At 44.6% G+C, this 12128-nt stretch overlaps 1 protein-coding gene across 1 annotated transcript in view; it reads right to left on the bottom strand.

The window, feature by feature from the left end:
* IPO13 (importin 13) overlaps positions 1-12128 on the bottom strand; it is a 64535-nt gene that overhangs the window by 18470 nt on the left and 33937 nt on the right. The window contains exons 4-5 of the mRNA XM_077451101.1: positions 6084-6159; positions 1998-2064 (exon numbers count right to left, since the gene is read on the bottom strand). Coding sequence (XP_077307227.1) covers positions 1998-2064; positions 6084-6159 — 143 coding nt within the window. The remainder of the gene's footprint in view (positions 1-1997; positions 2065-6083; positions 6160-12128) is intronic.

Below are 12128 nucleotides of genomic sequence, written 5' to 3'. Positions count from 1 at the left end.
GACAGTGGCGTGCAGGTGCACTGGGCAGGCCGCAGATCGCGGTGATATGCCGCGAGTGTCGACTCCCGTGCACATGCGCGGGAGCGACGTCATTGCTGCTCCGGCGAATCACAGCGCCGGAGCAGCGAGACCCACCAAGAAGATGGACGCTCAGAACTACAGGGGACAGCGGTGACTTCGCTGGCTCCTGTGTCAGGTAAGTGACACATAATGGACTACTATGCGATGCGATGCATAGTAGTCCATTATGCTTTACCTTTGCAGGGAATGAAAGAGGAAGTAAACTCATCGGGGTTTACTTCCTCTTTAAGGGACAGATCTCAGCCTTGGCCATTCTGTTTCAGAGAACTAATGCATCTCATTACTTGGTAAAAGCCTTTGTACAGGCTGTCATGCCCACTAAGATGTCAAGTCTGGAGACTCTTGCTCTATCTTTCCCACCATTACTATGGATCGGCTAAATACCAATTGGCATTCACACTTACTGCCCCCACTGTTCAAACCCATTGTCAATTACAATTCACACTGCATGATGGCAACTGTAGTTTGTTCTTTGGGCTCTGGACAGAGACAGAAAGTGACGCCGGTGCTGTACGAATACTGCTTCCAGGCACTCGGGCATAGCTGTGGTTTCTAATTGAAAGCGATGATCACACGGATGTCAAATATATTCATGTTTTCTATGTATATAGGGACAGGCAGTATGGGTAAAAATTAGTAACAAGCTCAGTGATCAGCTTAAAAGTAATATTAAAGCTTTGTATTTTTTTTACATATTTACATTAAAATAACAAACATGTTATACTTGCCTACTCTGTGTAAGTTTGGCACAGAGCAGGCATGATCCTCCTCTTCCCGGGTCCCACGCCGGCACTCCTGGCCCCTCCTTCCTGCCACGTGCCCCCACAGCAAGAAGCTTGCTATGGGGGAACCCAAGCAGGCTCCCTCCCGAGCTGCTGCTCTGCATGTCCATTCACAGACAGAGTCGTGGCTTGGCCCTGCTCCTCTCTCTCCTCATTGGCTCACTGGCTGTGATTAACAGTAGCAGGAGCCAATGGTTCCTACTGCTGTCTCAGCCAATGAGGAGAAGGAATCCCCGGAGAGTGGAGGCTCTCATGCACAGCGCTGGAGGAAGATCAGGCTTGGATATCTATTAGAGGGGGCTGCTGCACAGAGAAGGTTTTTTTTACCTTCAGTGCATGAAGGTAAAAAACCTTGAGCCTGGAAGGGCTGGGCCCGGCCCTTCCTTCTCTGAGCTGGCTGCTCAGCTGTCGGCTAATTGCCAGCTCCTATCTCTCCCTCCTAGAAAAATAACCGGGACAGACTGTCAGCCAAGCCAGAAGTCAGGGATAAATGTGGTTGAACAGTAAGCAGGATCTGGAGCCAGAAGGGATGTCAGCAAAGTCCTGAACAGGATCGCAGGAGTTTCTGTGATGTGACCAAGGCGAAGGCAGAGAACTTCTGGACTGGACGGCTTAAGTAGGCAGGACTGATGAGCAGGATATCATCAGCAGCTGAGTAACTGTGGAGAGATGGCTAATTGCCAGCTCCTATCTCTCCACAGTTACTCAGCTGTTGACGATATCCTGCTAGTCAGTCCTGCCTACTTAAGCCGTCCAGTCTAGAGGTTCTCTGCCTTCACCTTGGTCAGTATCACAGAAACTCTTCTGCGTTCCTGTTCAAGACTTGCTGTACCGACATCCCTTCTGGCTTCAGATCCTGCTTGCTGTTCCACTACATTGATCTCCGACTTCTGGCTTGGCCAACTATCCGTTACGGTTATTTTTCTAGGAGGAGGGAGAGATAGGAGCTGGCAATTAGCCAACAGCTGAGCGGCAAGCTCAGAGAAGGAAGGGCCGAGCCCAGCCCTGATAGAACCTTTAGAACCACTTTAAACGGATCCTCATTATATTAAAGCTACAAAATAAGGTTCCCATCCCTTCAGCATCTTTAAAACAAAGGAAGCTCATTGCTGAATAGTATGAACTATTACCCACCACACTGGAACACGGCCTTTACATCCAGCTCAGCGGACAGGAAGAGGCATGGTTTGCGCTTCAAGGCCTGTAAAGTGCAACAGACACAGACATAAACACACTTTTCACACAGTCTCAGGCATCACCCTTCATTAACTTACCTGTCCTGAGGGCAGCACGGCTGCCGGGTTCTTGACAGAGGATGACAAAATGGGGAGACCCATCTTCAGTGCTCCTCAGAACATTTAGTAATCATCAGTAATAAACCAGAGGAGAGCGGCATCTCCTGAACACAACCATGCACCTTTTCATGAGCTGAACTAAAGCAAGATGTACCAATGACATAATTACACACAACAAGGCTGCCTTGCATGATTAGGCATTGGCCATACTACCTGGCACACGGAAAGAAATTCAAGTTTCTGGCCGTATCGGTAAAGCTATACACAAATCATGGCTACATTATAAAACACTGTTGTATTTGTGCTCGCATTTGACTCCAAGCATGACCTTTTCCTCCATTCTGAACGGAGTTGGGAAGGAACCAAATCCACTGCCAGCCCTTCACACCCATCTGACACCATGAATGAGAACGATCCCTTCTCTTCCACAATGGCTATGCCAGGCAAAAAGGGTTATAATACATCATTTCCATGTCCTCTAGCAAGCTCAGGCCAGTGACAACAGTAACTCGTATAAGAACTTAGATCTGGCCTGTCATAGCCCAGCTGGGGAATGGGGGTCATCTCTTTTCCAGGGCCCCTGAAGCATGACAACCCAGAGAGAGCCTGAATCCTGCCCAACTCCATACAAAATTATCTTACTCCTAAAGAGAACCAGTTGTGACAGCCCATTAATAAGAATCTGATTTGCTGGTCTTATATTATTAGACAGTTGCAGGCTTAGTTATGAAAGGCTTACATTTTCCTCCTTACATTTCAGGGGGTCAGAGGTCACCTGAAGCCCGACTCTACCATCTGACCTCACACACGGTACACTCAGGAGCTGGGAGGTGTTTGAGGTCAGGCAGTTGACAATTCAGCAAATGCCACAGGAAAATGATGAAGGAGAGGGGATTTCACGACTTCAGGAGCACACATGCCGGCTGTAAACAGGTGCTGGCTATTACCACTAGCAACAGACAAGAAACAAGCTCTGGACCGCCACACTCTTCAGAAAACCACTTTCTTTTATTGGAAAATCACATCACATAGCTATGAATAAGCACTACAGCTAGTGCGAAAGGTCAGCAATTTTTCCTTGTTCGCTGTGTTTGTTGAGCTGTGATGTGATTTTCCAATAAAAGAAAGTGGTCTTCTGAAGAGTGCGGCAGTCCAGAGCTTGTTTCTCGTCTGAGGAAAATGATGACGGTTGGGGATAGAAATCTTGTATAAGTAAGCCTGAAAACATTAACACCGAATACTGAATTACACACAGTTGGACCCTATTTACTAATTAGGTGACATCTGAAGGCAATTGGTTCCACTAGATTTTAGTTAGGGGTATCAGCGTAAAGGGGGCTGAATACAAATGCCCCAAGCCCCTCCCACACACACACACTTTTCACATATTTGTAAAAAATGTAGAAAACCATTTATCATTTTCCTTTCACTTCACAATTATGTACCACTTTGTGTTGGTCTATCACATAAAATCCCAATAAAATACATTTATGTTGTTGGTTGTAACATGACAAAATGTGGAATAATTCAAGGGGTATGAATACATTTTCAAAGCACTATAAAAGTAATAAGATTAATCATCATAATAGTGTGTGAATGTGAGCGGGATGGACATTAGAGTGTGTAAGCTCCTCTGGTACATAGACTAATGTGACTGGCTCAGTGTTCCCTGTACAGCACTGTGGAATATGTCAGAGTTATAATGATGTATAGTAATAATAATGTGTGACTGTGGAGGGGGGGGATTAGACTGTAAGCTCCTCTAGTGCAGATTGTAAGGGGAGCGGCTCAGTGATCTCTGTAGAGCACTGCGAAATATGTCCGAGCCATATATATAATATATATATATAAAAAAATAACATCAGCATTTATTGAACAGTAGAGATGTAGACAAGCACTGTGACTCGAGGACATTGTATGCAGTGACATTCAGAAGGAGCCACCATTACTAGGATGCATTTCTTTTTTCCTTCTAAACAAGTGCTAGTAGGCATTCATCCTGGCCAAAAGTGATCACCATTTCGGAGCCTGTATCTGAGGGGTGGCAATGTTAACCGAGCAGGATCTGCACGGTGTGGGCATTAATCATCATCATGCATTAACTCTTATAACCATACTGAAAACAAAGCAGCACTGGTACCGAAGTAAGCCGCGAACCGTTCCATATTTTTTACCATATTAGTAAACCATTAACATAAAAGGATCAAAACGTACTTTTCACTTGTTTTTGCCCCTTTATACTTGTTATATTTTTGAAAAGCATAGTATACAACAATGTGACCCTTTCAATATCAGGACTAAATCATCTGGACTTAACTAAATCTTACCTCTCGTTTTAATTTATAAAATATTTATAATCCCTTTCCCAGCTGACTGGTGATGGAATTTCCAGTTACATTATAATGACTACACATCCTAAAGAGAGAAAATTATTTAAAAAAAGGACTTCAACAATCATTCCAGCCAAATGTGACCCTTTGGTTGTAGGTGGAATGGGATCCAGAGACCCACTGGCTTCCTAAATCTCTTGGAGACACCAATGGTGTGATCTCAACTAACTTGGGGGAGGGGGGTTGCCCGTTCCCATCAGTTTTAGGTCCATCCAGTATCTGCAAGAGAGACTGGAACCTGAACTTTTTAATGCCAAAATCTCCATCACACTTCCTGGCTTCCCATGTGCCTAAGCCCTTGTACACACGGTCGGAGAATCCATCGGAATGTGTCCTATCAGACCATGTTGTCGGATAATCCGACTGTGTGTGGTATGCATTGGACTGTTTCTGTCGGAATATCCGCCGGACCAAATTTTCAAACTTGCTGGAAATATTTTCCGACAAACTGGTCCGATCGGACATACTCCGATCATGTGTAGAGAATTCCGATCGGACAAAGTGCCACGCATGCTCAGATCAAATTCCTACATCAAAGCAATTGGCTACTAGCCAGAACGTAGTCCCATCGTAATGAAATTAAGTCATCACGTTCTGAAAGATCGGATTTTTCGACAACTTTGTTCCGACCGTGTGTATGCAACAGTTTCGGACAAGATCCGACGGATTTGGTTGTCGAAATGTCCGACCGTGTGTACAAGGGCTAAGAGTTTTAGGTGTTGCCAGTCACCTCGAGGTGACTTCCCAATCCCCCTGGTGCATTCTCTAGAACATAAGTGCTTCCAACCCAACGGTAGTGTGGGAGCCCCATAGCAGGTTTGTAGATCTGGGAAATATCAGCTCACTCTCATGAGTCCCCCAATAAGGAAACAGTGAAATGAAAAATTCCGGCACATACTGAAAAATAAAAACATTTTTGGGCGGACTGACCCATAAAGTCCTCCTCCTTTTTCCTCACAGCACTTTGTCAGTTCTTACCAGATGCATAAGAGGACCTAATTTCCACAAACACGTCTACCACTACGCACTGAGTATACATGGCCCACTCTGTATAACATATGTAATGCATAGCAACTGAAATAAGACAGAGAATGCAATTCTGAAAGGAGGACAAACAATGAGATGAGGGGCGTCCATCTTCATAAACTAGAAGGTCAAGTCTCATTGATCCTAGCTGCCCCATTTGTGTTACAGTAGCTGGAAAGAAAATTTGTGGTTAAAGCTTGGTTTGAAAGCAATAGCCTACATTCAGGAGGTGGCTAATAAGCCTTGTCCCTAAATATCCCCCCCAACGAAGTGATCCCGTCCTCTAGGGCCACACAGACCCATCAACTACTTTGTAAATTTGCTTCCCGAGAGGCCATCTCAAAGAAAGATCTGGTGCAAAACTTGATGGAGAAAAGCTACATAACTGAAAGAAAATCATAGCAAGAAACGGGGAGAGAACAGAAAGATAAATTGAATCAAATAAGGAAGAAAGAAATCGAAAAGAGGAAGAGAGAGAGAAAGAAAAGTGAATGAAACTCAAAACACACCTGTGCCAGGAGTTGCATAAATGAATCAACAATATCAGGATGGTTCCTGGGTCCTAAAAATATAATAAAGATGTAACTTAAGAGAAAAAATTATACAAACAGCAACTTAATATCATATAAGTCATGTGATACAGAAAAAAGAGATCACAGGGGGAGGTGGGGGGGGTGGGGGGGGGAGGGGAAAGGTGCCGGGGCAAGAGGAGGGACGGGAGGAAGGAGGTGAGGAAAGAAGACATGATCAACTCGAAACTGGTCAAAGAAACAAAATCATGAGACTTGAAGAACCCAAAAAACAGAACGAACAAATCAAAAAGAAAGATGCTTTTGACCCTGACCATCCCGCACAATCAGACATCAGAGATGGAATGCGGTAGAAGGACGACAGAGCCAGTTTTACAGTGCTTGTTCCCACGGAGGCCTTAGCGGCCCTGAATGTTTGGAATAAGCTGCAGACCCTTGAGATGGCTGATCACCTTACCATCTGGCTTTCTTTGGTATGAAAACCCTTCATTCTTGAAGTACAATACAGCGGACTAAATTGATCAGAATGTCTAAGGAAGGATTTGTCTCATGGCCTGTATTGTCCATATAAACCAATCGTGCTCCCTATGGTTGGGCAACAAAAAATGGACAGACTCACTCGTGGTTCCCCCTTGTCCTGTCTTACTGCGCACTATTAGAGGGGACATTATAACAATGGAGGAAGGGAGACTTGGGTGGTTCCTTCATAGCAGCCATACAAATAGTTTTTAAGAGCAGTAAAGTCCTCTTTTCCACTTTTACCTACAGATAAGCCTGTAATAGGTAATAACACTCATCTGCTATGATGAAAGGCTTTTGTGGGGCCAACGGAGGTGATGCTATCACCTAAACCAAGACCCGGAAGTGGGCTGTTGCCAAACGCAAGTGGAGGATCGTTCACTTCAGCAATATATGAGAACTCTTGTTTTGCCCTTTAATTTGTATTTTTAATCTATTTTAATTAAATTGGGAGGACTTTATTTACTACACTGAGTTTTTTCTACTCATCTTTAACCTTTGTGGACATCTTTGGAACGAGGTGTGTGGGGGAGTTTGTTTTGGAGATCCAAGGATATCCCCCATCCTTTTATTTGTGGTCATATTATCTGGTAAGGTGGATCCCCCCACACTGTTGTGTTCTCGTGAAACGGTTCTTGCTTTTATTTTTTTCGACTGGTGGAATGACCCTCTGAAAAGATTCATTACTCCCAGCTCAAGAGCAACACTGATATATGCACTTTATATGGTAGACTATTTACATACTTTTTTGGGGGACTTTTGACGTCATTGCAGCCTGGCCATTCAAACAACCAACTCTGAAGGAAGACCGGGTAAATACGAAAGCCCTGTTGGTGGTGATAGCGCCCAGCTGGAGGGATCGGCTTTACAAGTAAATCTGTCATAACGTTCTAGTACGCACATTATGACATTAACCTGCAGGGAGACCATTTTTCTTTCTTTTTGAAGAGAGCTTTACTACCTCTTTAATTATGCAATGATATAGCTAACTTGGCTGAAAAGACACTAAAAGTGTCAAAGGATCTAGGAGTCCAGAAATAACTTGAACTAGCCAACATGTTTTAGGGATCTCAAGAATTGTCCCCTTGAAGCACATCACAGGGCAGTGAAGACTTTATATTAATCTGGGTCAGCTATTTTCAACCAGGGTTCCTTCAGAGGTTGCTAGCGGTTCCTTGAGCTGTGACTGGTGAACCACCTATTTTCATGATGCCTACAGAGTTCAAGGTTCAGCACCACTTAGCAAAGCCAGCAGAATGAATACCAAATATCTTTTTAGCTGGCTTTAAGGGTGGCATTCTGAGCACCACTTTAAGGGGGACATTCTACCTATTGACCACCAATATAAGCATTGTTCCTATTGAGCCCTGATGAATTGGTTTTAGTAAGGCTTCCTTGAGACATGAAAATTATTTTTGGGGTTCCTCTATTGTTAAAAGGTTGAGAAAACCTGATCTGGGTTATCCTTCACCTTCTGGTGATTGGACAATGGCCAAAACATGCATGAATCCCTGCCCAGGCATAATCCTTCCCAGCTCAAATAAGGCAGGCCCATACACGGGGTGAATTTCCTGTGGTTGCAGGAGATTCACTCAATTCCCCCCTATCCACAGCATGTGTTCCAGCAGCTGGAAGTATACTCGAGGAATAACCAGAAGTGATGTCAACTATGGCATTTTGCAGAAATCACGTCATCAGGAAGCTCGCCTCGCAATCTCTCGATTCAGTTAGAAAGAGAAAAGGGGCCTTCCTCTTTCTAACTGAATCGAGAGATTGTGAGGCGAGCTTCCTGATGACGTGATTTCTGCAAAATGCCATCATCACCTTATCCCAAAAAATATAAAAAGAATAAAAAAGGAAAAGGTTTCTTGAAGAAAAACACAGCCAACTCCGAGACCCTGCTAGCCAAGGTAATGGCAACCAAAAAGACAACCTTGGGAATAAGGAGCGATGAGGTCATTTCTCGGAGAGGTTCAAAAGGGAGCAGTCTGACAAAACGGACAAGACCAAGTCAAGGCATATTTATGGTCATAATGCAAAATCATATATTCATTTCCATGTTGTATGTTAATTATTGCTAGCTTACTTGAATTAATCTGAACAATCCTGAAATGTGTACACACATTCTAAAGATACCATACATTTACTTCCTTGAATCCTATGACAAGTATTTACTACACCCTGTAAGTAAGCACTGCTGTGTCACACGTCACAGATCCTGCCTTCTGAACTACAAGAGATGCGGAGATGAGAATTTTCAGAAGGTAGGATCAGTATAGGAATCACTGCTTGTAGGCAACAAGGTACCATGGGATACATAGTCCTTAGAATTTGTAAGTAAACAGCAGAGAAAGCATGCGAATAATCTGGCCAGCAGAAAGGCTGCACTCGCAACATGAAAAGGAGATTTTTCCAAGTAAACTTATACTGGATTGTCAATAGTAACCATAAAATGATGATGCTGTGACCACAGAGCTTCTTTAAAAAGGACCCATGGTGACAAAGGGAGCTGCACAGGCAGAACAAACGGCTGTAACCCAGGAACGAGTTGCAACAGGTCTCTGAAACAGATTGGCAAAAGCTGAGATCTGCCCCTTGATGGTATTCGGAAAACAAGACATCTCCACACCAGAGAAGGCCAAATTGCACTTCACGACATAATGTGGGAGATTAAACTTACAAGCCTACACCAGGAAATTGCACACCTTCCTAGAGGTCCAGGTTGACTTTTTAGCCTTGAAGAAGGTAGGGATTAGTCAGGAACTTCACAATCAGGACTTGGGTTTCAGTACCATAAAACAAGATGGAAGATCAGACCCTGCAACAATAAATCTGATGGATCTGGGAGAGTCCGCCGCTCATCTGCCAAAAAGAAGCTGCAGTGGAGAGGAAGGCATAAATCAGGGAAAACTGATTCCAAAGAGTCACCAGGGAATCTACCGCAAGGCTCGAGGATACCCTGTTTCGGGACACAAACCTATTCAGTTTGTTGCTGAATCTGGATGCCAAGAGATCCTCATCCTGCATCTCCCACCAAGCTGCTGAAGTTCTCCCGCCAATTGTGCATGCCAGGAATGCACACAGACTGTTTCCGGTCCGCTTCTTCTTGAGCTGACTTATTGTCACTCCTAGATGGTTGATGAATGCCACAGTTGTGGGTGGCATTGTCCAACTGCATCCTGGCAGGTAGACCCTGAAGGCAGACAGATCAGTGTAGGAGGGCCAGCTGAATATGCCAAAGTTCTAGGGTTTTGATCGGCAAGTTCGCTCCTCTGATGACCTTGCTACAAGAATAAAGGCTAGCATCAGTAGTCAAGACCTTCCAATTCATTAGAAAGATTTCCCTGGACTTTTTACATTTGTTCCATGCCAAAAATATATTGAGCCGAAGAGCTCTGGTTTGAAACTGGGTATAGGAGATGGCATCAAAAGCAGCTACCCTCTTCCCCAGTACCTTCATGCATGTTCAAATCAAATGAGTTTCCAACAACCTCGGAGAGGGGACTATAAGAGCTTGGCAAAAATTCACTGCGGCCACTGCAAGGTGCAGAACCTCTCATACCTGGGAGGACACCTTAATGCCCCGTACACACGAGAGGGATTAAGTCTGACAGACCTCCAAAGGAGTTCCGACGGAGTTCCGACGGAGTTCTGGTGGACTTTTCGACCGAACGGACTTGGCCACACACCATCACACCAAACTCCGACGGAGTCGAACGTGATGACGTACGACTGGATTCGACGTAGGAAGTTCATAGACAGTAGCCAATAGCTGCCCTAGCGTCGGTTTTAGTCCGTCGGAGTAGCACACACACGAGCAAATTTTTCGAAGGGGACCGGGTCCGGCGGAGTTCCGTCGGGAAAATTTGAAGCATGCTTCATTTCTAAAGTCTGTCAGACTTTAGCGAAGCTAAAGTCCGTTGCAGCCCACACACGATCGAATAGTCTGACGGACTCAGTCCGTCAGACTTTGGATGTCGAAAAGTCCGCTCGTGTGTACGGGGCTTAAAGAGGCCCTCTAATCTCTTATCCATGGCGTCTTTAAAGACCATCCACCAGGACTGTCACAGTCTTATTTAAGTAGAAAATTATCCAATTACTTGTAGAATTCCTCCTCCATGGCACATTGGTGAGCCCAACCACATACATAACTTCTTGTAACACTGGAAAGGATTTTTTGGTAGCCACCAGCACCCAAATCCAGTGACTTTAACAGGAGAGGATTCTGGCAGCAAAAACTTCAGATTAGTGTGCAACACATCTGCCAGAAAGCTCACTGTGGTCTTTGGTGTCGGAGACCGCTCCGCACACTCAAATTACGCCTAGGAGTCGTCGTCTGCAGAGAATTCCTGATCCTCGATAGCTTCCTCCTCCTCCCGCAAAAAAAGAGAAAGGAGTACAAGAGTGCCCACATTTGCATCCCAGGCATTCTTCCAAGCCAGCGAGAGCCCCTGAGAGCTAATCTTGAGCACCAAAAATGGCTGCAGAAAATTCTTCTCTTAACACACACACAAAAAGAAGAGGATTGTGCCACAGAGTCAGTGAAATATCAGATAAAGGTAGGAATTCAGAACCAACCTGACACTTAGGGATAAACTATTGCAGAGAGAACTGTGCAGGGGCCTTCCTACCCAAAAGGATTTGGAAGCCCACCTCTAACCCATCACAGATGGAAGGAACTCTCTAGAATTTACGGGAACAGGGTCCATGAGAGAGATCGCCAGAAAGACCCACAGGAAGGTACATCTATCAACCCCTAAGGACACTAGCTAAAAAAAAAAAACAATATGAAGCTTTGTTGAGCTGGGAGGGGTTATGTCCGAGTGCAGATTCCGGCCTTATTTTGGCCAAGCATGAATATCTCAGTCCACTGTGTTGTGTAACATACGATTAAGAACAACAGTTTCATTTAAATTATTTGCTATAAAACAGTTAATGTGCCATGATCTGTATACTATTTCTCTCTCCCTTAGCGCCTGTGGATGATTTTAATTTACCTTATTAGTAAGGGCTCATTTACACTTGCTTCAGCTTCAACAAACCTTAAGGGCTAGTTTACACTTGCTTCAAAACTAGACTTCAGACAGGCTTTGTTAAAGCTCTCTGAACTCTAGTCAAAGCTCCTGTCACTAAATAAAATGGTTATCTTACACTCCTCTTTACACCTTGCTTCTGATTTGCTTCAGTTGCTTTAGTTGTGCTCCAAAGCATCTTCAAAGGCCCCATAGAAGTCTATGGCAAAGCTAATTTGAAGCCCCACTGAAGCCCCACCAAAGGCTCATCGAAGCTCCGCCAAAGGCTCATCAAAGCTCCGCCAAAAGGCTCATCAAAGCTCCGCCAAAAGGCTCATCAAAGCTCCGCCAAAAGGCTCATCAAAGCTCCGCCAAAAGGCTCATCAAAGCTCCGCCAAAAGGCTCATCAAAGCTCCGCCAAAAGGCTCATCAAAGCTCCGCCAAAAGGCTCATCAAAGCTCCGCCAAAAGGCTCATCAAAGCTCCGCCAAAAG

This window comes from Lithobates pipiens, unplaced genomic scaffold (genome assembly GCF_037356315.1).
Source record: "Lithobates pipiens isolate NorthernLeopardFrog02 unplaced genomic scaffold, aLitPip1_a1.2 Scaffold_23, whole genome shotgun sequence".
In the NCBI taxonomy this organism is placed as follows: domain Eukaryota; kingdom Metazoa; phylum Chordata; class Amphibia; order Anura; family Ranidae; genus Lithobates; species Lithobates pipiens.
This window is presented reverse-complemented; position numbering and strand designations above follow the sequence as displayed.